The 27,766-nt window shown below is 39.7% G+C and overlaps 1 protein-coding gene across 1 annotated transcript in view; it reads right to left on the bottom strand.

Moving 5' to 3' along the window:
- Positions 1–8,795: 8,795 nt before the first annotated feature.
- Positions 8,796–27,766, bottom strand: part of LOC121943125 (Down syndrome cell adhesion molecule homolog) — a 135,848-nt gene continuing 116,877 nt past the window's right edge. Inside the window, 15 exon segments of the mRNA XM_042486543.1 lie at positions 8,796–9,521; positions 14,531–14,833; positions 15,270–15,287; positions 15,290–15,371; positions 15,373–15,473; positions 18,573–18,722; positions 18,887–19,002; positions 19,248–19,278; positions 19,720–19,896; positions 21,906–22,196; positions 22,534–22,722; positions 24,796–24,894; positions 26,133–26,299; positions 26,423–26,540; positions 27,407–27,560. Of these exon segments, the coding sequence (XP_042342477.1) occupies positions 8,953–9,521; positions 14,531–14,833; positions 15,270–15,287; positions 15,290–15,371; positions 15,373–15,473; positions 18,573–18,722; positions 18,887–19,002; positions 19,248–19,278; positions 19,720–19,896; positions 21,906–22,196; positions 22,534–22,722; positions 24,796–24,894; positions 26,133–26,299; positions 26,423–26,540; positions 27,407–27,560 (2,565 nt within the window). The 3' untranslated portion in view covers positions 8,796–8,952.

The raw sequence follows: 27,766 nt of genomic DNA on the forward strand, positions 1-27,766 counted from the left end.
AAGCACTTTCCCTGTAGACCACTACTATAACAGAGTCCATAAAACTGTTGACAGAGCACCTCAAACTGCAAACAAGGTTAATTATGACTTTTTATATCATGAATTGTTGATCCATTAATGCTTTCTGTTTGTCAAACTGATTTTAAAAAATCAGTGATGTCATTACAATGTAAAATCCATAAGCTGAGCAGGAAATTTCAGGTTGGGCCAGCAGAAGAAACACAACTGCACATATTAAGTAAACCCGTAAGTTAGAAACTTTTTTGGCATAAGCATCAGGTGAGTTAACCTCATTGAATTTAACAGGTGCCATCTAGTTATGAATCTCCCCCATTCAGCAGAGAAATGTGACCACAGCTCTTTAGTTACAAAATTTACACAGATACCAGTCTGTAAAGTCAACGTCAGTCATCGTAGGGGACAGAAACAAAGGAAAAACAGGGGGACTTAAGTCAACAGTAAAGTAAAATTGTGTCATCTTACTTAAGATGCTGACTTAAGTTAAGCAGATGAGGAGACTCTCCAGACAAGTAGTGAGCAAACAAGCAAATCACTGAGCTGACAACACGCCTTTCTTGCAATCCGTCATTGTCACATAATGAAATATGATGCAATACTCCGAAAGATTTACTCTTATTTAGTTTGCTAGTGTTACAGTGCTGCTGAAAAGGCTCTGTTTTGAGATACCAGCCACATACAGTAGGTCACTCTCTAAGTCCCTCTGTTGACAGCTTGAGCTCAAATCAGATCAGTTATGTGAGCAGTTGGTGGAGGCTTATCTCAAGCACATTATGATACAGAAGCTCTGGTGAGATTCAAACCCTCAGACGCTGGTTGTATTAGTGCTCTGCTCCACACACAGCATTATTAAAGATCAAAAGCTAACTCCTTATTATGTAGCACGCAACAATAGATTATCCGTCTGTGATACAATACATTCAGCAGTCTCTTGTTCCGTGTCCAATTATCTATGACCAATTACAAGTATGATTAACAGCCCCTTTGGACATTGACGTCTCTTAATAAGACTCTCCATCATTTAATTGTGGTCATTAACATGCGACACACAAAGATCATGACTGTCCAAGCACGTCTGTCCTTCAGACATCAGTATTGACCAAACATTTACACTGCAATTACTTTAGTTGCATAATGAGAAGCTGCCTTGTGTTTGCTGTGATTGTGCACAATGTGTCTGATGTTGCAGGATGTTATTTGAGAGGCAAGAAATGACTCAATTAATCTTCAATCAAAATGTCCTTCCAGGAATAAGAACAGCGGAGAGCTAAAGGCCCAAAACAGCATCAGAGTACCAGTGACAATGAAGGGCAATTGTTGCATCTTCTCTTATCTCCTGTATCTTGGCCAAAAAGTTGCACTTAAACACATCATAAAGTATATAGCCAGCAGCCAACTAGCATTCGTACTGCACCTGCGTGAGATGAAATAACTCCCAATACCAGCAGGATGTGATGGTGTTTATTCACTATTAAAAAAAGGAAAGAAGACTAACAGGATGGACTCGAGAAACTAGTTTGCCACTTAGCACTTTATCTACACAACCTGGTGTTGAAAGAGCAAAGAATAACAACAGAGCGCCAGCAAACAATGCCACAAACAGTCAAGAACCATGTCTAAAAAATTCTTCCCTTACATGACAAGGTTGTATCGATCTCATTTAATCGTGACTTTGTTTGCTTTCTTCACTTTTGTTTTTCATCATATGCACTAAGCTGAACTGCCAATCAGAGTGATTTCCCTCACCGACGGGCTCTGCCTGCCCAGATAGCAATTCAAAATTTGCTAAATTGGCAAAAAAACAGCCAACAAAGACTGACTGGTGCCAACGGTGTGGGACACACCCAAAAATCTTCTGACGTTCACAGATGGCCCAAATGACTGTTGTGTCGAGGCCCAGAGAGAAAGGTAATCTGGTTACTTTAACATAAAAGACCTTGAAGGGAAGCTCTAATAAACATGGGAATATTTATAAAAGCTGCAACTATTACACAAAGTGTAAACTGTCCTTGTAAACAACTTTGTTGTCTCGACCATCGAGCTCAAATGAAAGTTCTGCAACAGCAGCTCGATGTCAAATACTGCAGGATATGCATTAGCCTTGAGTCCGCAGCCTCAATCCATGTGAAAATAGGTGTGGCTGTAACCAGTTAGCTGCTTTGAGCAGGTCAGTTTGCCCTATCTGACAAAACAATCTCATGGGAAATAATTTTCTTGTCAGAAACAACCTGTGCTCCTCAAGTCCTTCACTGAGGACAAGGACAGACAGGCTGGAGGATCAATACAGTAATCTGAGACAGAGAGAGAAGGGAGATGGAGGTCAAAACAGAGTAGAGAGGAAAAATAATGATCAGAGGAGTGTTGTGAGAGCACAGGGGGAAAGTCCTTCCGTTTCATGCTCTCTAATTTACCCCCCTGTCTCCTGCCAACACTTCAGGCACCTCATTATGAAACCCAGTTGGGAGGACACAGGTCTATTTCTAACCTGCTTCTTCACACTGTCATTGAGCGTCATGCAATGGTTTCCCCTGTGGACAGTTAAAAGAAACGGATTCCCAGCCATAGTGAAGTGACAGAAAAGTTTGTGTGTCAACCAATTTGGAAAAAATGGAAATTCTGGTTAGATTTTAGAAATATATTCACATATTTAATTAGCTATTGTTGCCACCAGAACCCATAGTTGCTGCAATTTAGAGTGCAGAAAACTTCATAGATACATTTAAAAAAAATAGACAGTATTTATGTGTAAAAACAAACTGACAAACTGTATGGGTCACTTGAGGTGATTCTGTGAAGACTTATGTATGAGGCACAAACACTTTCATCTGCTCCGCTGCTTTGGACATTTACATGGCAATCTAAAAATGTATGCCCTATTGTTTTGGGATAAAGAGTTGGCAGTGGGAGGGGTAATCCCTCTTTAAACTGAATATGTAAACGGTGCTGTTCACAAGTCAGGCCAGGTAACCCCCACCCCCCGCCCCCGCCTCCTGCACACATCATAATCCCTTTTCAGAGTGTAGGAACGACCACAACTTTGTCATTTCTTTATGGGTAAATGTTCAGGGAAGTTAAAAGGTAGGTATTGAATAGTTAAACACATAGATAAAAAAGTTGGGCAAAAGGTTAGATAGTTAACTAAAAGGGATGGACAGCAATAGCCTCAACAAATAAATAAATAGAGCCATAATCACACTGAACTCCAATAGACACTGATCTCAATAATTATATTTCTTAGTGCAACACATCTTTCCGTATGTGCAATATTATTATTTTTGATTTTCCTATTTATATACCTTTGCTATTTGCACTATCATATATTCATATTTGTTTGAAATGTGATAAGTCTGTATATCATGCACCTATAAGCAAAGCATTTCTAATTTCATTTTACATTGTATAATGACAATAAAGACTTTCTATCTTCTAAAAGTATTTGATAAATGGTTAAACAGGTGCCTTAAAGTTATAAGTTCAAAGACTCATCTAAATATATTGTATCAATGACAAATCTAAGAGGTGGACAAGTAGCTGACATAGCTTGAATCAATGGATGACTGGTTGAAATAGTTAAAAGTAAGGTTTGAAATAGGTAAATAATGCTAGTAGTTAATAATCAGGGGTGTTTATTCATTTGTCAAAGTCTATATTTTTCATGATCATCTTTTTATTTTATTTATTTTGCGCAGTAAAAACAAAACAGCAGAACTTAAACAAAATAGAAGCAGGTTGCGCAGGTGAGACAGAAAACCCCTCCAGGCTTTGAAAAAATAAGCACACGTAGACATAGGATCAATAAAGTACAATTAGAAGGCCCACTGTTGTCCCAAATCTACTTAGGTGGCACCAAAAAACGACAAAAGAATATTTTTTGTGTTAATAATTATAAGGCCTGCTGCCTGATCATGAACACACGCCTGACACTCTCAGCTTTGGCAAACTGTAATAAACTTTCAGAGTGAAAAATGACAGTACAGACCAAAACAGCAGAGCCAAAGAAAAGCCAACCGCACAAAAACAAACACCATCAAGAAGCTTTCAAATAAACTCTTCCTATAAGCAAGTAACAACTGACCTTTAAACGCAAAACCAGCACAACGTGTCAAACAATACAGCCATCAGTGACCACATCATACCCATTATTAATGACCACAGTATGCTTTGTCATTCAACAGCCACGGCGGGCAGCAAAGTGGAGTTTTATCTTACCTTTGGTGGCCTGAGGGGGAGCATGCAGCTGCAGGGGCGCCGTGGTTTGGAGATGAATATGGAGATTATTTTATTGTAATCCAATTAATCTGCCAGCTCGTGGTCCAGTGACAGTACAGTCAAGTTTTCATTGTTCTCCGGAGACAAACAGTCTCTCCACACTGCAAGAAATCACTGGAAGTTTGATGATGAGCCCATTAGGCACAGGTGACATTACCTGGTCTTATACTGTGCTTCAGCAAACACTGACACTGCAGCCTGCTGGTTTAACTTCGTTTCACACAGTTTATTTACTTCCTCTTCCTCCGACTGTGGTTTCTGTGAATAGCTTGCCATGCATATTTACTGGTACTTTTCACAAGTAGTGAGTCGGTACAAAACCGGAAAATTTCCACACCCGGCAGCACCGATGCACCGTGCACAAACTTTTCAACACGTCAAAGGTCGACTCCGCCCACACAATATCCCATGCTTTTAATTGGTCGAAATATGCGGAAGCGTAATGTGTTAAACCCCATTCACCCATGGATGTATTATAAGAAAGTCATCCCATAGATCCATGATTTATCCTGGGAGCAAATTTCTGTTTTGTTTTTCCTAAATTGACGAGGTTACATCCATGGGTTAATTCGCAGCATTGTTAGAAAGGTTTTCCTGTTCATATTGTTAATTCAGAAAAATAAGGCTTTAAGAATAGTATATCTTTTATTCTGAAAAGAAGAATAGCAGACTTTTTGTCCCATGAAAACTTTAATCATAATTCTGAGAGAAATCTCAGTAATTAATTAATTAAAAAATATGGGTAGATTTTTTAAATCATAAGAATAATTCTCATACTTCTTCTGTAAAACCTAAGAACAGCATAAAAGATTTAGTTTGAATTAAAACTTTTCTCATAATTCTGATAAAATTGAATTTGAATATACATTTCCTATAATTGAAAAATATTTTAAAATATTTTTACCTCATATGAATGCATTAGCCTATGCCTCTGTAAGAACACACCTGTGACGTCTCCAGAACACAAATTATATTTAAAAAATACAATCAACAATTACATTGAAAAAGAAATATTACAACAATATCAACTTTTATATAATCTATAGTGTAATGACCTCCACCTTAAACTCATTTTAAATTTTGAACAATGGGTGGTGGTGGCACTTAAGTTTATCTGACAGAGCTGTGGGGTACATCAGGAAAAAAAAGGTCGGGGACCATTCTACAATCTTATTAGATGTGAAACCTCCTCCTTCTATTTTCCTTTTCCAGAGTTTCCCTCTCTGGCTGCTGAGCACGTTGGGAGGTGTGATAATAGCCTGCAGCCAGGAGGCGAGTCACACACTCACACTCAATCCTGCTCCCTCCTAATGTATGAGGGCAACTGCACAGCCATAAAGTCTTCTCAGCGTGTAGGTGGACCATCTATCTTCATTATACTGCCTCACACCAGAGAGGGGAGTGCACAGATTAAAAAAAAAACTGCAATTATTGTAATTCACCCACAGTAAATTTTATCTCTAGTGTGTCCATTTTCTTAGAATCATTTGCATGAAGTTTTCCTGGTATACCAGCATGCTAAGTATTCAAACATGCAGCAGATGGTTTTTTTTGTTTGTTTTTTGCATTTGATTCCTCTCTCTGACAGACACACAACATCCAGAAAAAAACAGATGCTGTTTTTCATTTTCTGCTAAGCAACAGAAATACTTAATTCTACATCAGCTGCACTGATTTCCCTAAAGATTACTACGGTGCATGTGTGGTTATATGCATATGTAACTGTGTACATGCAATCTTTCCTGTGACTCTGCTGTCTCATCCACATTCTTGGGCGCTGTGGGGATCAGTGTGACAGTGTAAACCTGATCTAGGTTCCCGTGTCAGCGCTGGCATGAATTATTCACTGTGTTCAGGGTGGTGTGCTCCTGCAAATGGCAGACACACACCCGAACAGACTGCTGGGTTGCCCTTGATGTCTCTCTCCAGGTTGTCACAAATACTTTTGGTGCTGAACCATCCCTTTCCAATGCTCAAAGTCCTCATGCTCGTTCTCTGAAAGCAGCAAATGGACTCAATTCAGTGACTGCACAGCGCCATCTGTTGATCAAAGCCAAGACACAGCTGCATCAACATATACTTATCATAATTTCTTTTTTTAGAGTGTTTGTTCATGTCTGAGTCATACACAGACTGTTCTTGTCCATAATTTGCTTCCTGCTGTTGTGTGAATGCAACGTGGAGAGTTGGAAGAAATCTTCTCTCAATAACTTTCCATAAGTTGCGATTCATTTATGCATGAAAACATCTTCTACGCATGAATACTCCTGCTCAGTAAACATGGCAAGCTTGTTTTATTATCATTATAATAATGTACTTACGTGCTTGAGCTCAGTTTGTGTAGTTGTTGATATGAAAGTAATTCCTATATTATATTCCTATTGTCAAGTCTTTAAGGTAATCCCTGCAAAAAAATAAATAAATAAATCATCTTAAAAGCTTATAGCGGAATCCATTTTTGTTCAGGACACCTTTTTGTTCATTTTTAACAGGCTTTAAAGCCAAGACTGCTATTTATAGATGAAAAGTATTGTTAAATGTAAATGTAAGCAGCATTCCAAGTTATCTGGGGAAAATGTAAATTATATGTCAGCAGAAGTAAACTCATTTTATTTATATATTCAAAATATTTGAGTGCTTCCTTGAGTATTGTCCTTCCATAGACTTTGAAAGCGTGTGACATACATTTTTGTTAAGTCTAGGAAAGACATAGTAATCTTGACTTGTAGTCACTGAAGCTCACTGGATGCTACACTTCCCATGATGCAACTCAATGGTGTCTTTCAATCGAACTTTAAGCTCCTCGAGTATGTAACTGAGGCTTTCTGCTGTAAGTGTGTACAGCAGGATGCAAGCACAGGCTGAAACAACTCAGATGACCTAATGACTAATAAATTGACATAAATTATCGGAGTTACCCTTTAACCCTTTGAAACCTGAACAAATTGGCTTGATTTCTTAAAAAACAAAAAACAAACAAAAAAACAGGAAAAGAAGGCAGCAATAAGCAACAAAGAAGAAATGATCCCAAAATTAGTGACACATTTAAAAAGTACAAGAAAATTCCCTGAAAACTAAGAGAGAAAAAACTGAAAAAATCCCTGGAAAAATGCTCAACAAACTTTTATAATAATTCTGTGACAGAATTAGAATTCTAATTATGTAATTATGGTAATTATAAATATATTTTTTTCTCTAGATTTTACTATTTCCCTAAACATTTTGCCCTAACTTTTTAAAAATATTTTTTCTGCCAATGTTTCTGAAAAAAAAATCACACCAATGAGCTCAGAGTTCAAAGGTTTAAGTATTTGTGTATTTGGGCGCAAGCCATTCAAATATATAAAAATAAGGTATTTCACCAAAGTTAATAATCACATGCTAGTTTTCAGCATAACTCCTGGGGGCAAATTGAGGATGCAATCATCAGGCCCAGATTTAAGGATGGTTTGTTTAAATCCTGATGGTAAAAAAGCAGTGCACACAACTGCAAAAATCTTAAACAAAATATAAAGGTGCACAGAATCCAAAAACAAACAGAACACCAGCACTCACACAAACTATTTTAATGTGGGAAAAATGAATAGAAAATAATGTGTTTTCCTAAAATTAGTAGGTGCTGTTGTTCTGTTTATTTTTCATTTCTGGTCTTACCAAGAACTACTGTTTTTCTGTACATGACACGTCTCAAAGGAAAGTATTCGATGGATGTGGGTTATAGAGATTGGGACAAAGGACGGCAGAAGAACAGGAGGAGGAAGAGAGGGACAGATGGATGATGGGCTCCATCAATATGAATCGAAGTCAGATGTGTGCAAACATGACTAAGGACTTTATTAACCAAATCATTTTCCCCGTAATATCCACAAATAAAAGTGATCTCTTTATATATATTCACATTGTATAATTTCATAGTGTGACAAAAATTCTCTTCTTTTTTTTTTTTTTTTGGGATTTCCAGCCATTCCTATTAATTGTCATTTGATCAGTCGCCATGCAGTCGTCAGAAAGGTTGAAAAACATTACGATTGGTCAGCATTGGCGGTTGTGTCCGGCGTCACTCTTCTTCTCCGCTATTGGCTCCTTGTAGTGCTAAAAACCCCCTCAGTTACCCAATCACAGATTTCATCACACTGCGACAATAAAATAAAAATAAATTAAGAAAGCAATGTTCTCCTGCAGAGTCCTCCTCCTCCTCCCTTTCCCTTCTTGTTTTTTAGATATTTTTTTCTTTTTATATAATAATAATAGTAATAATAATAATGACTATAATTGTCCTTGATATAAATTCAATAGTATTTTTTCTCTTTCTCAAATTTTAAATAAATCATTTTGGCAATCCTCATATGTTGTCACTTTAGAATAAAAGAATACTCAAGTAGAAAATAAAAACTGTGAGAGAAAATTCATCAGAAGAGGAGCGAGGTGTGAGAGAATGAAAAGTGTGAAAGCAACAGAGAAGAGCAAGAGAGGAAAGAAAGAAAAGAGCGAAAGAAAGAAAGACAGACTCAAAGAAAAGCATCCACTTCAGAAAGGCTCTATATACAACAATTTCTGTTGTGGTAAACTGTCCATCCTGTGCCTGTCGTCTGTCTCTTGTCCTTCCTCCTCCAGTGTGTCTGCAGTAGTCCTGTTGTCTGACGCAGTCCGCTGTGTGTCCCAGTGTTATACCAGAGTGTAAGACTTGGCATAGGGGTTGTTGCTCTGTTTCAGGTGTCCTCTGGAGTCCAGCAGTGACTCCTGGGAAGTGCTGAGCTTGGCAGCCTGTGCTTGGGCTAGGTCTCCCGAGGAGGGGACCTCTGCCCGGACCTCACCACGGGCCTCCCCCCTCTCCCGGACATCCCTGTGGGGGAGGGTGGAGGCAGTTCCTGGCTGCCACTGCTGCACCTCCCTGGGCGATGGCACTTCCATGGGGGTGGGCTCCATGGGAGGCGGCCTCTTCAGTGTACGGCTCCTCTGGGGTTCCAGACAGGTCTGGCCCATGGCTCCTCCTCCACCTCCTCCACCTCCTCCACCTCCTCTTGTTTCTCCTGTAGCACCAGCACCAACTCCACTTGCTCCTGCTCCTCCTCCACCACTACCACCACCACCACCTCCACCACCACCTCCTCCTCCTCCACTGCTGCTGCTGCCACTGCTGCTGCTGACCCCTCCACCTCGTGCTGCCAGTGGCACGCCGCGGTTCAACAGGAAGTCCATACGGAGGTAAGGCGGCAGGTGGACCAGCTCTCCTCCTGGGAGGGAACAGGAGACAAACAGGTTTAGTTCAATTACACTTTGTCTCTATGCAGGCTGATATTCCGATGACTTGTTGGTCAGAAATGAAAATACTTAAAATTAGCACTGATTGATTTCTTTGGCCACTTAAAGTAAAGTCGTGGGTTGTAAAACCAAAACAATGAGCTGAAAGACAATAAGATGCTTTGTTGTGCTGAGTGTAAATATGGAATCAGATAACAATTATCTTGGTTTGTAACTACAATCCATTGTTCATACTGTATAAATCTATCCATTATTGTAGCTTTCACTTAATGTCAACTGCATGTAAATAATAATAATATTACCAAAAAAACAACATTTTTCTTGTTCCCTCTAACAGAGATATTAAAAGATGAGACTGAAAACTCACATAAAACACAGACATTTGCATAATTATGTTAAAAAAAACAATTGCACATATATTTTTTTTTAAATTTGGGACCTGCTGACATTCTGACTGTAAGAAATATCCACAGAAGCTCACCAGCCCCACACTGTTGCTGTTTGCAAATGGGGTGAGCTTGGCTCCATGATGATATTCTCTGCTCTCCCCTACAGACTCTCTGGGATCCCCACTGTGTACAGTTCGTGCTCTTAAAAGGTCTTAGCTTCTCCACAGACTCCGCTTGTATTATTCCATCCTATCACTTTAAATGAACCGCAGTCAAAAATCCATATCTAACTCACATTCACACTGTTACATTTGCTCACCTGGGGCCCTTCTGCGAACATGATTTATATAACTATTATTTTAATGTAATACCAATTTTCCACCAAGTGTTAATCTATTGGATTTCATAGTTGCTATCAGAAAAACTGTGCAGAACGTAATGTAATAGGGAGCTAGATATTACAATGTTATCTTTGCTATCATTGTCAGGGACTGATGCAATGATTAAAATATTGAGTTATCTTTTCGTACTGTGAAGAAACGGAATGACAGACTATTGCTTGCATTTATTTAGTAGTTATCGAACTCCCTATCTGCTGCAAGTTTAGTTGCACTGTAGGAGAGGAAGAGCTGGGGTCTTATTAGGAAACAGAATAACTTGCAAGCGCCTGTAGCAAGATAAACCAGGTCAGGTTTAATACCTTGACTGAGTGATAGAGCAAGATTAAAAGCTGCTTCTTCAATCTTTAAGTAATTGTCTAAAGTGTTAGATAAGAGGATGAGGAAGAGAGGGAAAGACACTTTGACTCAGTTCACTGAGTTTATGGTACCTCTTCTGTTATTGTATCCCTTTTTACTGATTGGATTACATATTAAACACAGCAAATTAGTCCCTTACAAAAAGGGTGTTGGGTTGCCAGATCTGGAGATGCAACACTTGACAAGCTGAAGATGTGTCTGCATTGTTTCATGGCTGCTGATACATTCATCTTCAGACGACCAGAGATCAACAAGAGTTTACAGGCATCAATTCATTGCTACTTTTCGACACGTGTTTTCTCTCCTACACGTGCCGACACACTCACATGTACACTGCCCACACATGCACAAATGTAAGTATATACCGTGTGTACACACAAGCATGCTACTTGACGTCAATGCCAGCCCAGACGAGGCCATCTCCGCAGATTCACTCCAACATGTGACCTTGGAGAATGGATTTCTGGGTTCACAGGGAGAATGAATAATTTACTGTGTTTTATAATAAGCCCGATTAGTGCCAGCAAAGATGATGAATGGCTAGGAGTGTTAATTGAATTAAATATAGATTTAAGTGTTTCTGTGGGGGCTCATTAGAAATGTAGTACGAAACTTCATCAGCCAGTAAATTGCAGCTCATACTGTAATGGGACAGTTTGTGCAACCAGAATACAACAGCAACACTCTGCCAGGCCATTAATCTGTCTGTTGCATCTTCAGCTCAGTCTGCACTGTTGAAAAGGGTGATTTTTTTTCTATGTGTGTCGTTTGAGGACACACATAACATATTTACAGGCCTATCTGAAGCTGGATGCTGCCTGTAGCTCTGTAATTACCAGCACCGCTGTAAAAGTTTATGAGCAAAGTGCTGAGGAACAAGCTGTAATGGGACATGGACTCAATAGATTCACTTCTATGAGGCGCTGAAGAGGGAGAGCACAAATAAATAAACTGTTACTCTCGTAACAAGTTTGTCAGGTGAGGCTCGTCACGTGAAATGAGATGAGAAAGAGAGAGATGAATGAGAAGCTGCCTTCAGCCCCTCTGATGGAGCGTGAGGTCAGTTTAGGTCAGTCCGATGTAATAGAGACAGTGATGGGGTTAAAGTGGGGTCATTTACAAGCTGTCAGTCAATCTGCTCCACACTGGGTCTAGGTTTCGGTACATGAACACAGTTACAAACTCTACTTAAGATTTACAAGAGTGGAGAGACCATTTGGTTTTACTCTAGATTATGAACATAACAGGTAAATTAGGTACAGAGGTCCAGTTATAAAAAAAACAGCATTTTCTACTTATTTTCTTTTTTATTACTTTTCTTTTCTTTTTTTTTTAATCTCTAGTATTTGTTGTTCAGGCTCAAGCACTGAGCAAGGTACAAGGACCATATTAAAATTGTTATGTTTATTATTATTATTGTTACGCCAAATGAATTGCATTTTTGAAGGGCTAAGGGTGCTCAAAAACTCACAAAACTTGCATGCGTAATAATTGGTGAACGATTTGATATTTAGAGGGTCCTGTGGTGGTGTGTGGCAAAATGGCTCATTAGGAACCACTACAAAAAAAACCCCCAAAAAATCAAGAAACTTGCAGGTATGAATTTTGGTATGCATACATACCATATACAAATATTAAAAACATTTTTACAGCCACACCTGTAATCTAACAGGAAGATAGCCAATCTTTTATTGCATAATTTTCTTTTTTTATTTTGTTAAATGCATTAAAAGGAACTAAAAAGTGATGAATCGGCCATAACTGTAAAAAAGTAGGACTTCATTGACTGTAGAGTCAGCTGAAATATGTAACATTTCACACAGCTAAAAAAGATGAAAACACTAATTCTCTTGTGTAAAAATCTGACCTAAATTTAGGCCGACTCACTCATGACATATGAAATTTGCATACAATTTTCCTGCTTACATCTTAAATTCTGTGTGTTTACATACTGTTTTTTGTGCAATATCAAAACATAGCTCATTACGAGCAGTCATCTGCCCAGGAAACTGTGGAGGCAACACAACTTGATTCTTATGGCTATAATGTCTCCTCCAAAGTAACTGACACCAGAGTCAAACCCTTAGCGATGCCGCATCAGCCTAAGAGTCTGGTATTACACTGAACTCCACTGTGGCGACTAAGTGCTGTTTTGTACTGAGTGACAATAGCTTCAGATAAGGTTGACCGATAGCCTTTAGTTGCCCTCTCTCCCCGCCGAACTGGTGATATGAGTCTGCTGTCCTGTGCACAAACGTTCAAAGCATAATGAGGCCTGAAACTTAAGAAGCAGATCTGATGGCCTCAACCCTTGTCTGATGAGACTGAGGATTCTGAGAGCGTGTACCCTTGTGCACACACACACACAAACACACATATACAGAGCTGGTCCTCGGACAGGACACCTCCAACAACGCTAATTATCAGTGGCCCCAGACACACTATAACATGACAGCAGATGGGATGATAGATGAGCTGTGTACATGTGTCTGTCTGTTTGAATGCCGGTGTGTGGTCTGCAGCTCGCCGGCATGTTCTGCCAGAACGGGTAATTGATCTTCAGGACTACCCGGAGGAACAGAGGGTCACGTAAGGTAAGACTACAACCTGAGAGGAGAGTGCAGGACAGCACAGCAGTTTTCTTCAAACTGCAGATGTAATGAAAGACTTTTGAGACATAACCTTCATGTAGTTTTAAAAACTCGCAAAAAAAGTTTTCTGTTGTCTAACGATAAAAGTAATCCCTGGGGAGCTATTGGAAGAGCAGAATCTCATTATCCTTGCTCATGATGTGGCTTGCTTACTGTGTTAAGGCTCTAAAAGTTGAAGAAAACAAGGAGCTACACCCACACAGGGCCTGGAAAAAGCTGGAACACTTCCAGTGAAAGTCGTGTGTACTGTGTAATGGTTCAATGCAACAATATACTATATGCAAGTCTGAAGACTAGTGAGATGCACTCTGGGATTGAAACATTATCAAAGCTGAAAAAAGAAGGAAGTTGACCATAGTGGCCATCAGTAGTCTAGTGTGGGGTGTTCGTACACAACAAACTAATAAATCTGTTCTGCCAGAAGAAAATGTATGGCACTAAAGAAAATAAAGGAAGAGTCTCATATAGTCTGAAAATGAATGACTGAATAAAGTGTTAAAAGATACAGTGAAATAATATGTGTATGTATATATATATATATATATATATATATATATATATAAAATAATGATACTTATCTACGCAGTTGCCAACAAAAAGATGAACTGCAGTATGCAAAATGTAAAAAACCATTAATGACTTTTGTAAATGTAATATATCATTACTCTTTTGATAAAATGGCATTTCATTGGGAGAAAAAGTGCATTTTGAAGTTTGGGACTAAGGTCTTGTATTGGCACTTGTCTGTCTTGACTTATTTGAATAGACTTGAGACTTAATCGGGACTTGCAAAAAACAATGACTTGGCCCCACCTCTGGTAATTTGCTCTGTTATCTTTTATTTTTTATTTAAACTCAAAACCTTTTATTATTGGCAAAAACGTTTCTAAAGAGTGCACTTGAGGTGCAATGTATCCATATTCATCTCATCGTCTACCTCCTGATCTAACAACACATGCGAGAGAGGTGTGGGTGAAGGCGAACAAACCTTTCAATATTCACTAAGCTACAACTAACATTACTCTGTAGTGATCCCATACTGGTTTGCTGTACAAAATACGGATGAAAAAACTAGATTATGTTTTTTATTGTGTACTGCTGGAAAGGAAAGGGGACAGAGGGGCTGCTCAGTGAGGGGAAATATAAGGTAAAATTAGTTGTATGGTAAACTCCACTTCCTCACCAGGTCTGTGCGCCTTGGGCACCGCCATGGTCATGACCCGACTGACATCCTGAGGTTTGGGCGGCGAAGCGGTAAAGCGGCAGATGCCCGATTCAGACGGTGTGCTGGAGGTCAGGCTGTCAGTGTAGTCGTTGGTCCCTGCTGTCATCTGTTCGGATGAGGTGTCAGAGATGAAGCACTCGGTGATGGTGAACTTGGCGTGACGGAGCTGCTCTTCCATCTTGGCGTGCTCGTAGGCTCTGGCTAGCTCCTCGTAGGTGGATGACGCACTCTCTGTTGATACCATGCTGCTCCGTGCACGATCTGATAAACACATGCCATGGCATAATACAAAAGTTTAATTGGTGTTGTGGAAATACAACATAGATTGGTGAAATTTGACTTTATGTGGTTTATTTTTATGGTTATTGTTTTAGTTTTGGATTTAATACAAAAGTATGAGAGAGAAAGAGGGGAAATGGTTTAGGTTCAAGTTGGATTCACACCTTGGCACCCTCAGTCAAGAGTACGCCCAGAAGTTGCGCTTTCAAATTGAAAAATTACTGCCAATGTATTTTGGATTGCAGAGAAGCCAATGTGAGAGCATGCAGATTGCTATCACATTTGAAAATGTCACAAAAGCAACATGATTTCTGTCAAACACGCCCCAACTTTCCAACCTTAGTTATAAAAAAAAAGGCTGCGAGTCCATGTTTTTCCTGGATAGCTGCAATGGTCACACTTCACCCTGTTACTCTACCTGTGTCCTGTGAGGGCTGACGCTGTAGCTGTCGCTCTCCTTGTCCACAGATCCTGTGGCGCGTGGCGTAGGGAGTCTCCAGTCAGTGGTCAGGGTGTGCGAGGGAGCTGGTGGGGTGTGGGCCGCGGTTCAGGGTCCACTGGCTGGCATAGCGGCTCCGTGCCGCGGCAGGACCAGCTTTGGCAGTGCGTCTGGCAGTGGGATCTGTTGAGGAGAGAACAGGACAAATAGTTGATGAACAGAGTTAAAAAAAGCCACTCCATTTTTAAGTCCTCTGTCACATTAACTTGCACTTTTTACTGAACTGAAAAAATCAAGTCTGAGAGTTTCTGTTTTGTGAATAAATAGACATTAGTGCCTAAATATAACAGTAAATCACTTTTCCATTTATGAACAAACAGTGTTTACTGAAAGAGTCATTGTGGAGCTGGAATTGGATCGTATATAAGTGCATTCCTTAAAATTTCTTTTCTCAAAATCAAATAATGGGAATTGTGTTAGTCTCCAAGAGAGTATTTCATTTCCAAATGACTTTGTCAATAAAAGAATGGAAATAACATATTTCTGTCATTATGGTGCAGAGTAAAAAATGACATCTTTAGGGATGGCATCAAAACAAACAAACAAACAAAAAACATTCAGGCCAACGGGGACACATTTGCCTCCAGGAGCTGATAGACACAATCTTGAAATTCTCACACCTTCAGTTGCAATATAAACAGTAGACCCTGTTTTTGGATCATTCATACAGTGACCCTGCTAACAGCTGTTCAGATGTGACTCATCATCAGTAACCAAAAATTACATGATTTATAGCTGGAACCTATGAAAGAGAAGGGAAATGTATGTCTTTCCCACTGTGTTGTGGTACAAAGCCACCCCTTCAGTGAACACTGAACATTACCAGCCCACAGCTTCCTGCTATGACATTATCATCCATCTTAAGCTCTAACTGTCTCCATATAGACATATAAATAGTATCATATTCAGCCTGACCCAGACAGGCGGCTGCTCTGTGCACCGCTGGGCCAAATCAGAGTGAGGGCCTTTAGAAAAGGTCTGGATTGGATCTGTGCAGAGAAGAATGGTGCTGGTAATTGTAGTAGGTCAGACAGTAATCCTATCAGTGGGGATGGAGGGATGAAATGATGGAGGTGTTTGGCCAACAGCAGGGAGAGAGGAAAAAAGGATGAGTCGGCAAAACTGGGTTCATGCCCGACTGGCTAGGTTAAACGAACCAAATCATATGTCTATATGCTGGTGTGGTAAATGCATGTGTGTGTGTGTGTCTGTGTATTTTACGTTCTTGTGTAGATGTGTGTGTGTGTGTGTGTGTGTGTGTGTGTGTTGTGTGTGTGTGTGTGTGTGTGTGGTGTGTGTGTGTGTGTGTGTGTGTGTGTGTGTGTGTTACAGCTGCCCTGATATGTGTGCATACTGTTGCTGAGAGCAGATAAAAAGTAAAAAAAAAAAGCATGGCGTGTTTGTTATATTTGGTAGGTTGTTAAAGTGATATCATGTGCTTTTGATTTAGATTTTAAATATTAAATCATTCCATTAGCAGACGATAATTTGCATGTCTAACTCTACTGAAACAATTTCAAAAGTGAATATTAGTAATGGTATTTGAATCTGGATTGACCAATTTAGGTGGGAAAATATCTCATGTCTGCTCTGACTGCACAAAGTCATTTCAGTGCACCACTAATTTGAGTGTGTGTGCCCATGTCTTTATGTGCATGTGTGCACTCAGGTCCGACTGGCCAGTTGAAGCGGGGCAATCAGGTGAGGATGTGTCAAGAGGAGGCAGGGAGATCGCTACTCTTCATCTGTTCTGCTTCAGTGGAGCTCAAACACCAGAAGCTCTTGCAGCACAGCTGCCCTGTCTTTGTAATCTTACTGCTAGAAGACGGCTCACAGGCTGTATGAGGGAGGTCTACCGTTAAGCTAAGACTCGGTGGAAAAAGCTATTTCCTTGCTGTAATTCAGATAAACATACAATGAAATGCTAGTACCAGCATTTGTATTGTATTTTGCTGAGGCAAATATTTTTTAAAGGTGCTGTATACAACATTAGAAATAATAATAGAGAAGCAAACAACTATTGCTATATAAAGATGTATTTGAGTAATGGTGTCCTGAACAAAGAATATAGACACACTCTTTGTGTGTGTTGTAATCCACAAATTTTCTATACTTTGTTGTGGCAGATGCATCTCAACTTCCTCCCACAGTACAAAAAATTGAAGCCAAAACATCCCGCATACAGCTGCTGCCATCTTGCTTGTTGCCTTTGTTGGGTGGATTGGTTATGTTTAGGTAAGAGAAGGGTTAAGGCTTGAGTAAGTATTTCAGAGTAAACCAATCAGAGACAGAATAAAGCGGGCTATTTCTTCACCATATCAGGAAACACAAATTTGCGCACAGTAGTGATCTCAGTTGTATCGAGTTCCCACCCACACACCACATACAGCTGTAAATCGTGATGTCACAACCCCTTTATATAGCATCGAATTTATTAGAAAAATGCTTTAACGCTTTAACGTACATCAGCGTGATAATAACCACCTAAAAAGACAGAAATCATCTTTGGGAAAAATATATTTGACACATACTTTTGAGTTTAAAGTTTGGCCCATATATGCTAACATGAAGGGGGCAGGTTATACGACCTACACTGCAGCCTGCCACCAGGGGGCGATCAAGCTGCATTAGTCTCGCTTTTGGGGAGCTTTCATTTTGTCCATCTTTTTTATACAGTCTATGTGGTAGACGGTCCTGTGGTGTGTGCATTTCAGTGCATGCAAGATCATGTGTGTAAAGATATACCACTGACTAGCTAATCAGTGCACTCATACGGTAGTTGCTTATAAAGTTGTCCTCTCTGCCAGTGTAGCAAAGGTGTTGTTGTGGAAGTATAACGCCCACCCTTTGATTCCCCCAGTTCCCTCCACTGTTATCTCTATCAGCACTGTTGCCATTGTTTGCTCTGCTCGCGCTGTTAGCAGCATTTACTTCTGATCACTGGCGTTGCCACCTCCTTGTTGAAAGCTGCGTGCAGGCGATCCCTGCTCACTGATGAGCTCTGAATATCCCATACAGCTCCTTTAAAGTGACATTCATCTACAAGAATGTAACTATGTAGATTCGGGAGGAAAATTAACAATGCGAAGCTCATAGCTGCAAACTAACTAAACAAATCAAAAGACACTTTTTAACATTATGTTATTTTTAGTAACAAAGTACTTGTAGTATAATTAGTAGAAAAGGAAATAAATGATGAGCACTGACGGTGGTGGGACTCACTGGTTCCAGGCCTGGCATCGGACACGTCCACCAGCGGTCCAGTGGCCTGGGACAGAGACTGGTAGTGGACTGTGTGGGTCACTGTGGAGGATTTTTGCTTATTTGTTTCCCCGAAGTCATTGTCTGTCAACAGCACGGTGGACCTGTCATCTACGAGACAGGAAAATAAGCAGGAAAGAGGGGAGCGGCAGAGAGGAACAAATGGAAGTGAAGCAAGAAAACAAAACAGACACATAGAAAAAACAATCATGTCAGTCATAAGCATAATGACTATGTTGACTGATCAGCACAAGGTCTCACATCATATATCTTACCGATTGTCTCCATGGTGTCCCTCTCCTCGATGAGGAGCTGGGCTCTGGGGATGTCGATGTGCATTCTTAATGTCTGCTGCTGCTTGTTCACTGTGTCTGGAGTCCTTGTATTCTTACTGAGGAGATTAATGAAAAAATTTCATTACTTTTCAGCTGTGTGGTTTTGCATTGTATTGCAGAAATGCTAATTCAATTCAGTTTAAGTTGATAAGTAGCTGTAAGGAGGCGAGAGGGACAGCATATCCTGAGGGCAATATATTTGATTTTTACTGATAGGTACTGTAACTCTGGGCTACACTGTGATTTATGTTTGCTGCTTAAAGGAAAACAGCGGGCATAAATTAAAATTAAGCATACATACCTCATCAGCATTTCTGCCAGGCTTTTGGCATCTGTGAAGTCAGCAAAGAGGTAGTTAATACCATAATAGTACTGTCCTAGTTGATAAGCTATAGCGCTGGAAACACTGAACAATCACTGTTAAATTCCCCTTTAAAAAAAGGCAAGGAAAGCATGATAGAGACTTTGAAAAATGAACATGGTGCTGTTTGACCTGAAGAGACAACTACGCTCTTAATTACAAAAGCAAATTTTAGCCTCAGTTTTGGTTTAACTCATTTTATCTGGTTCAGATGCAGCAAAGCATAAAACAATTTTAATTACATGGCTCTCAAACACTGGATGTGTAGTTTCAACATGTGTGTATTTAGTATGTGAATGTGCTTAAGGACCATATGAAGTGTGGGTGTCTTTTTGTCATTCAGCTAAAGCACATTTTTACTCTGCGAGATACACGTCACAAAAAATAAACCATAATTTGATCTTTAACTCACCTCTGAGTCTCTTGAGCCTCTGCTCCCTCCGTCTCCTCTTTAGCACCATGAGCATGATGAAGACCAGCACGGCTACCACGAGAACAGAGGTGATGGTCACCACCATCTTCAGCCCCCCGCTGCCTGACATGTTGTCTGAGATGGGATCTCCTGTTTTCAGCAAAGGGGGGATAGTACCTTCGAAAAAAGACAGTCAGACATTAATGAGGAATTAGACACCAAAAGCCTCATCTGAATGTTCATATGGAGTGATGCAATTTAATCTATTTGTTAGGTGAGGTATGACATCTTCTTTACTTAATACTTGGTTGCTACTTTGCTCATTCTACATGTCACCAAAATAACCATGTTGATATACAACACAATGGCGGAAGAAAAATTAGTTATGCAACACAGTCAAGATCATAGGGATAAGAAATGCATAGAAACTAAATTTTGAATACTGATTTTCCACATGCATTCTTTTAATGTGCAGATTTTCTTGTAGCCCCTGAACTCTATTAAAAAAAATCCCATCAGCTGTAGTTCTTCTAGTTGATCTATATGTTTAAAAAGGCAATCCTGGCTGTTCTAAACAAATTAGAAAAGTAATTTAAGTATTTCATTAGCCTCTAATTTGAGCTTTGCTCATATTATCTTTGTAGATAAGATAGATTTGTTAGTATTTTTAGCTATCCATTGATTCCAATTTTTGAACATGATCACAGCAGCCCAGAGCCTGCCTTAGCACACAGCATATGGTGGAGTGTAATTAAGTACATTTACTCAAGAACTGTACTTAAAAAGGCTACAGTTTTAAGGTATCTGTACTGTTTTTCCATGTTATGCTAGTTTATATTCAACTACATTTTGGAGGCCAATGATCATGAAATGGGCCATTCTGTATGATAAGAACAGACACTTTTGGTACTTTAAGCATACTTCTATGCTCATAATTTTGTTCTTTTACCTAAAAGTTTGAATGCAGGACTTGTAACAGAGTATTTCTACACAGTAGTATTGCTGCTTTTACTTAAGTAAGAGATCTGAGTACTTAATCTATCATTGCATAAAGTATAAACAGATAAACATATGTAAACCTGGATTGATAGGTGGATTAAAACTCACCCCTGCTTTGTTGATACTGCTAAGGGTTGTTCACAGGAATTCGATTTATATATTACTTAAATCTGTGTTTTTGCTTTAAAGTTGTATTAAGATTGCCTAGTTCCTCCCCTTTCCTTAATTTCACTGTTAAAATATATTTTTCTCCTCAGTCATAGTGGAGAAGCCTGTGGGTGACTGAAGCTGGGGCACCAGGTTTGTAGATGACTGAATATGTGCTTCTAGTCCCCTGGGCCTCTGAGCTGATCTATAGACCCACCGTCAAACTGACAATAGTATCTATACAAATATGCCCACACACACACACACACACACACGCAAAAGCACATCCACTCACACACAACATCGTGACAGGCAGCTTACATGTCTCAGCAAAACTCTTCCAAGGAAATTAATGAATAGTCTGGAGTGTACCACAGCACTCTCACCACCTCCTATCCTTCTTTACAGCTTTTGCACCTCCTTTGTGTATGACTGACACAATCTGTAGCCCAAGGCAAATAAAGCTACACCATGGCCCGTGGAGAATCTGAGGACCGTCCCTGATTTCTTACTGAGCTGAGTCGTCAGAATAACTGTCAATGTGCTCAAAGGCTGACAAAACTGTAGGAAAACTGCAGTCGCTCATCATGCTGAAACACTGCTGCCCCAAACAGTCGCATTAAAGGGTACAAATCTGTTTTAACTTATGTTGTAATGATTTAAGAATAGTCATTTCAGTTTTTCTTATTTCCTCTTCTTTGTGTGTTGATGTGAAACATAGTGGCACTCTACTTCAAAATGTTGTTAGAAGAACACCTTAAACAGGATGAGATCTGATATCAAAGAACACAAAAAGGAGAAGAAACAAAACCCTTTTTCACTGGTTTTATACCTGTTACTTGATCCATCACATACATGTTATAAGTAAACTAATTAGACTGAGATATTTGGCCAAATTTGGAGTTTGAAGAGACATTTCATTATTTTTTAAAAGTTTCTTAAATTACCCCTGAGTTGCTACTGATACTTCTTCTCCATCCTGATCCAATGATCCTCGCTATCTGTGCAACTCTGCGACAATCTGTTTAATCCAAACTCACTTCCGTCAGCATTGAGAGTAGCAAAGGTGATCCTCTTTTCTGCTGAGCCGGCGCTGTTGGTGACCTTCATCTGCAGTTCGTACCAGGTCGCCTCCTGCAAGTCGTAGAGGATGTAGCTCTTGGTCAGCGATGTGCGCTGGGCAGTGGTCCAGGTGGCCGAGTCCACTGCGCGGTACTCCAGTATGAAGGAGGTGATTGGACAGCCACCGTTGTTCCAGCCAACCAGGTTGAGCCTGGCCCTGGTGGAGTTGATGCTGGTGAAGAGTTCATGTTCTTTGGCAAACTGCGGCTCTGAGAGAGAAGATGGACAGAGGGTGAAGCTAAAACTTTGACAAAACATCTCACAGTCAGCTGATATGAAAACTTTTGAAGACATAAAGAAGCTCAGAGCAATATGAGTTACAGGGGAAGAGAAGCATTTTTCAACCAAATTTGACATTATTTAGTGTGTTTTATAGACGTTTTGAGTTATGAGTTTTTAGGATCGATGAAAACAAAATTGTATCATGTCATCATATTTCAGTGGCTGAGAAAACAAAGTATTCCCTTGCCATGATTAGCTGTTCTCACAGTGCTGCATTTCTGAGACTCAAAACTCAAAATGTAGCAAACAAAATCAGTTTCCTACCTTTCCCATGGGTCTTAGCTTCAATGATCTCACTGATGCGCCCTGGCCCCACTGCATTCTGGGCCGTCAGGGTGAATTTGTACCAGGTGCCACACTTCAGGTTCTCCAGACGGTACGAACGTTCACTGGGGCTGATGGGGAAACTGCCCCACTGCTCGCTGTTGTCCTCTGAGTACTGCAGGATGTAACCTGGGGAGGAAAATGATGAGACGGGAAGAAGAGAGACAGAAGATTTGCAAAGTGATGAAAGAGAAAATTTTACTTTTATTTCCACATAATTATATAACATTCATACCATACAAAGTCTATTATCTTAAAAAACTTAACATTTTAAAGCAGCCTGGACGTTGACTTATTTAAGATAAAACAAATATTTTCTTTTAACAGTTTACCTCTTCATCATTAGTGGATGTAAGATATTACATAACATGTAGTTTAAATACTTAAGAGAGAATAGCAAGGTTAGCCAAATTTGTGGTGTTGTGACGCTGTAATTCACCAAGATATAAAATTGTTACATGGATGAAAAATGACAACTTTGCAATTATTAGATCCTGAGAGTGTCAGCAGAGGGTAGTTTATTGTTGCGTAAATCAAACATGTTCATCTTCTACACACCGGCTGTTTTAGACCTCAGTTTCAGCTTGTCAGGTTCAGTCGTGACCATAGACTACATAAAAAGAAACTGACAAGGCCAACGTCACTTTCCCCATGACTTTGTTGACAGTTTTGTAGAACTGAGCAATTTGGCCATCACCATCTTGGTTGTTTTTAAAGCCAGAAATGATCATATTTGGATCAGAGGGTGGATCTGACAGAGAACTCGAGGACATCGCAATGGTAGTGACTTGTAAATCACAAGGTAGCCACGCCCTAAAGCATACCTTATTTTATTGTCAATGTTACTCTCAGTGGGACCATAATTTACAAAATGAATATCATGCTGTATTTAAGAAGACTTGAAACTAGTGATTGAGACCATAAACTCCTTTAGAAAATGTCTACTGATGTACTAAATCAAGTGAGAAGTAAGGTCATATTCAAGTTTGGACTTCATTTTGCAAACAGTGGAGTTGCCCCCAGCTGGTCATTCGAAAGAAGGTGAGTTTAAGGAACGTCTGTATTGGCTTAACTTTTCAGACCTGGAGACATCCCCTTAGTCATGACTCAGTTTTTATTAAAAGAAATAATTCTGCTACTGTATCATGTGTATTAATCAGTTTCTGACTTTAAATACTGTTCTGATCTCAATCCAAGTCATAATAATAGGCAGAAATGTATTTTTATCATTATTTGTCACCTGACATGGAGCTGTATAACATGGAGGTGTCTGAAAGCCAGAAAACATACAAACATTAATCAAGGTAACAAAACTTTACTGCTTACCGGAAATTTTGGGAAATGCATACACAAGAACTAGCCTACCAGTCATACAAATGGCTGAACTAACCCTAGAGAAAACTTTCACAATCATTTACTGCTCCTAACAGGAGTAATGTCATTATTTTTGTAATATTTTAGTAAAATTAAGCAAGCAAGTATATGTTCGCGAAGTGTTGACCTGTTGGTATCACTAAATAAAAAGTCAGAGATCATTAAGATTCAACCTCAGGGCACCATGAATATATTTACTGAAACTCATGCCAATCTATCCAATCATTCAGTTTTTCAGTTATAGTTATCAGGACAAGTTGTGTTGGAGTGCAAGTCTCAGGACAAGCCGACCCACCAACATCGCCTTCCCTAGAGCACGCTGCAAGCCTGGCTAAAAATAGACAATTGTAAGCTTAGGTGTGTGTATTTTAGTGATGGATGACGCTGTGAGAAGGGAAGCAAAACAAATATCACAGAGAAGGCATCACAAACAGCTTTTTTTAGTGACTGCAACTCTGAAGACAGGAGCAGATGATTAGGAGCAATGATGAATCACCACAAACAGTCACACTGTGATTGCACTTTCTTTAAGATAGAGCACTTTAATCTCTCACTTAAACAGACCTAATCTTCCCTGCTGCTTTTTAATCTACCTTTTAGGGCCCGAGTATTCAGCCTGAACCACCAGATAATGAGAAACATGGATGCTAGACCACAGAAAAGGAGGAGGTGACATTGGTTATTATAAGGAGCTGAGGGGAGGTGATTCTTTTTATATGAAGCATAATGTATGGAGCTGAAGTACATTTGTGTACATCACATTAAAATGTGAGGAAACTGTCTATTGTGCTGTTTCAGATTCATTCGCAGTATGTGTGTCGTTCTCACCCCTGATAGAGCTTCCTCCGTTGTCTCCAGGTATCCATGACAATGTGATTGATGTGGTGGTAGTCTTGGTAACAGTGAGGCGTGGCTGGTCAGGAGGGACTGAGGACAAACAAGGTTCACAGCATGGTTAGTATTCGTATTAAAACTGCCTCCAGTCTTTCAGTGCCTAATCTGTAACAAACAATATGGTGACCCCTGTTTGGGCACACTCCTCCATGAGATAGAAAAACCATTTAACAAGGATGTTTTGCTTTCTGTCTTTTTGTTTCTTTCTACTCAAAGTTTTGGGAACTGCATGAAAGTCAGGAGGCAGATACCTTTGTGCTTGGGAATCTGGTGATCTAATAAATACATTACCCAACAGTTGTTCAAGTTTCAAGCCCACTCCTGTCAAATTGACTGTGTTTACCATAATAAAGAAATCTGTCACCCAGTGCAACATTACTGCTCCTTAAAGGGTAACTTTGGTCATTTTCAACTTGGATCTTATTTTCCCATGTTTCTGGTCTAAGTGACCAAGGGGAACAACAATTTTATAAATTGGTCTTGTAGCGAGTGAGAGTGCTGCAGCTGACAGTTGTGAAACAGGCTGCAATGTTACCACAGTAGGCAGTTTGCACCTTTAGTATACATCCACTAAAAGCGCTTATTTTTGCTACTGACAGACTTAGGTTATCATTATAAGTGTTGTACAACATCATGGAAAGGCTCCCTGCAGAGGTAGACCTTTTTGTTAGAGTAAGATCCTTTTTGTTTCATAAAAACAGCTCCAAAATCACCATCACCAAACACACCAGACTCCATTTTAATAAATGGTAAGTTTGGCCTTAATAAAGTCGACTTACTCTCACATCTTACTGGGTGAATTAAGGGTTAATTTCAACAAAAACTGAGTTGGAAAGATGAACCAAGATAGTCTGTGTGAGTTTTGTTTTTTGTCTGTCAACTTTGAATGACTTGTTTTACAATAATTAAATCACAGTTTATCAAATGGAGTTTTGGCAATAGCGATTTCGTGCAGTTTCTGCTTAAACAAAAAGGAGCTTATACTTCAACAAAAAGCTGATCTTTCCATGGACCCTTTCCATAATGTTGTAAGAAACTTAAAATAACAACCTGAGCTGGTCAGTGGCATAAACAAACACTTTTAGTCAATGTTTACTGATCGTGCATAACTGTTCTGAGTGTTAACGTTGACGTCTGTTATGCAATTACTGGCTACGATGCTCTTGCCCAGCAGTGGACTGATTTCAAATGTTGTTCAAATTAGTTACTTAGACACAAAAAAATGGGGAAATAGTGTCCAGGTTGAAATATAACAAAGTTACTTGACTTGCCTTGGACCTGCAGGTTGAGGGTGATCTCATCGGACCCCCAGTTGTTGCTGGCCACACAGCTGTAGTTCCCAGAATCCTCTGCTTTCACTGTGCGGATGATGAAGCTGCCGTTGCCGTGGACACTACGACGACCGTCCACAAGGACAGGCGTAGGAGTCCCATTAGTGCTGGAGACAGACAGAAACAAAGTTCAATACGTAATTACTTTTGGCCATGATGAAAAGCCATTACATTGTTTGATAATCTATCTGTACTCAGCAGCACTACGCAAATGTTTGTGAACGACTTACTTTCCCTTGAGCCACTTGATGGTAGGAGGAGGGTCTCCAACAGCCTTACATGGTAAAACTATGTCCTTCATCCAGGGAGTGGTCACTGTCCCGTTGAAGGTCAGAATCCTGGCTGGAGCTAAAACACACAAACAGACAATGCTGGATTAACAACATGATCTTTTCACTAAAGTATAAAACTTAATAATAACTGACAATAATCATAGACAAAACAGCTGTCTTTTGTAGGTCACATTCCCCCACATATACAACATGCTAATGTTACTAGCATAAGCCTATGGCATTTTACATTGCAGAAATTAGCTTAGCGGCTAATGGACTGTTCTGCTACTCATAACTTAACCCACTTACTATTATTTATGCTTTGTCTTACTCACCGCTGGTTTAAGTCCCTGCATCTCCTGACAGAACAGCACAGATGACTTTCAGTCAACATGTACATTTTTTTAGTCAAAAAATTAAAAAAAATAAAATTGCTGAAACAGAGCAGCTACTGTAACCTTAGCAAGAAGTCAGTGAAGTGGCCTGGCATGTATGTCATGATTCCTCAGTACCACTTTTGTTTACATCTGACGTGCGCTGTCTGTTGGCTTGCAGTTCCTCCGAAAACAAAACATTTCCACACTGATGATTTATTCCCGAGTAAATAATAGAAATATATCCTCATCATCTTTCTCTTGGCTGCTCGCCATTATCTGCTGGACTCTTTGTGATGTGACACAGACTTTCAAAGGGCGCGCCTGAAAGAGGATGATATGGATCAATGTTTACACTTTGCATCGATTATTCATGATCGTTGCTCATTTAATCGATATATCGATGCAGATTGATGGATCGTAACACCCCTACTAACAACATACTTTTGGAATGTTACTGTAAATATGTATGTGTTTCATAGAGAAAGAAAATCCACTAACTATTAACTTTGCTATTGTTGACAATAGCAAAGGTTATTTTCGGGCCAGCTTGGTCAGTGTGCTTTACCTTTGGCAAGAGGCTCCACTGTGATCTTCTCACTGTTGTTGCCGTGGCCGGCAGCCGTTACAGCCACCACCCAGATACTGTACTGTCTGTTTCGAGCCAGATTGGGGATCCTGTAGAAATAGGCATCTGGAGACGCTTCAAACTCACTCATGACCTGTGAAACAGAGAGATAGAAGAGATTAATGTACCATTTGGTAGCAGCAGTGAAGTCCAGAGAAATGCCATTTGTGCAAATGGTTTTATTCAAAGTTTCACGTACAATGTCAAGTTTTAATGTTTGGGCTACTCAAGACCACAATCCCTGGATTTGCTGTGACAAAACTGGTTGGGAATTTAGAAGAGATCACTAAAAAATGTTTT

This window comes from Plectropomus leopardus, chromosome 5 (assembly GCF_008729295.1).
Source record: "Plectropomus leopardus isolate mb chromosome 5, YSFRI_Pleo_2.0, whole genome shotgun sequence".
In the NCBI taxonomy this organism is placed as follows: Eukaryota; Metazoa; Chordata; class Actinopteri; order Perciformes; family Serranidae; genus Plectropomus; species Plectropomus leopardus.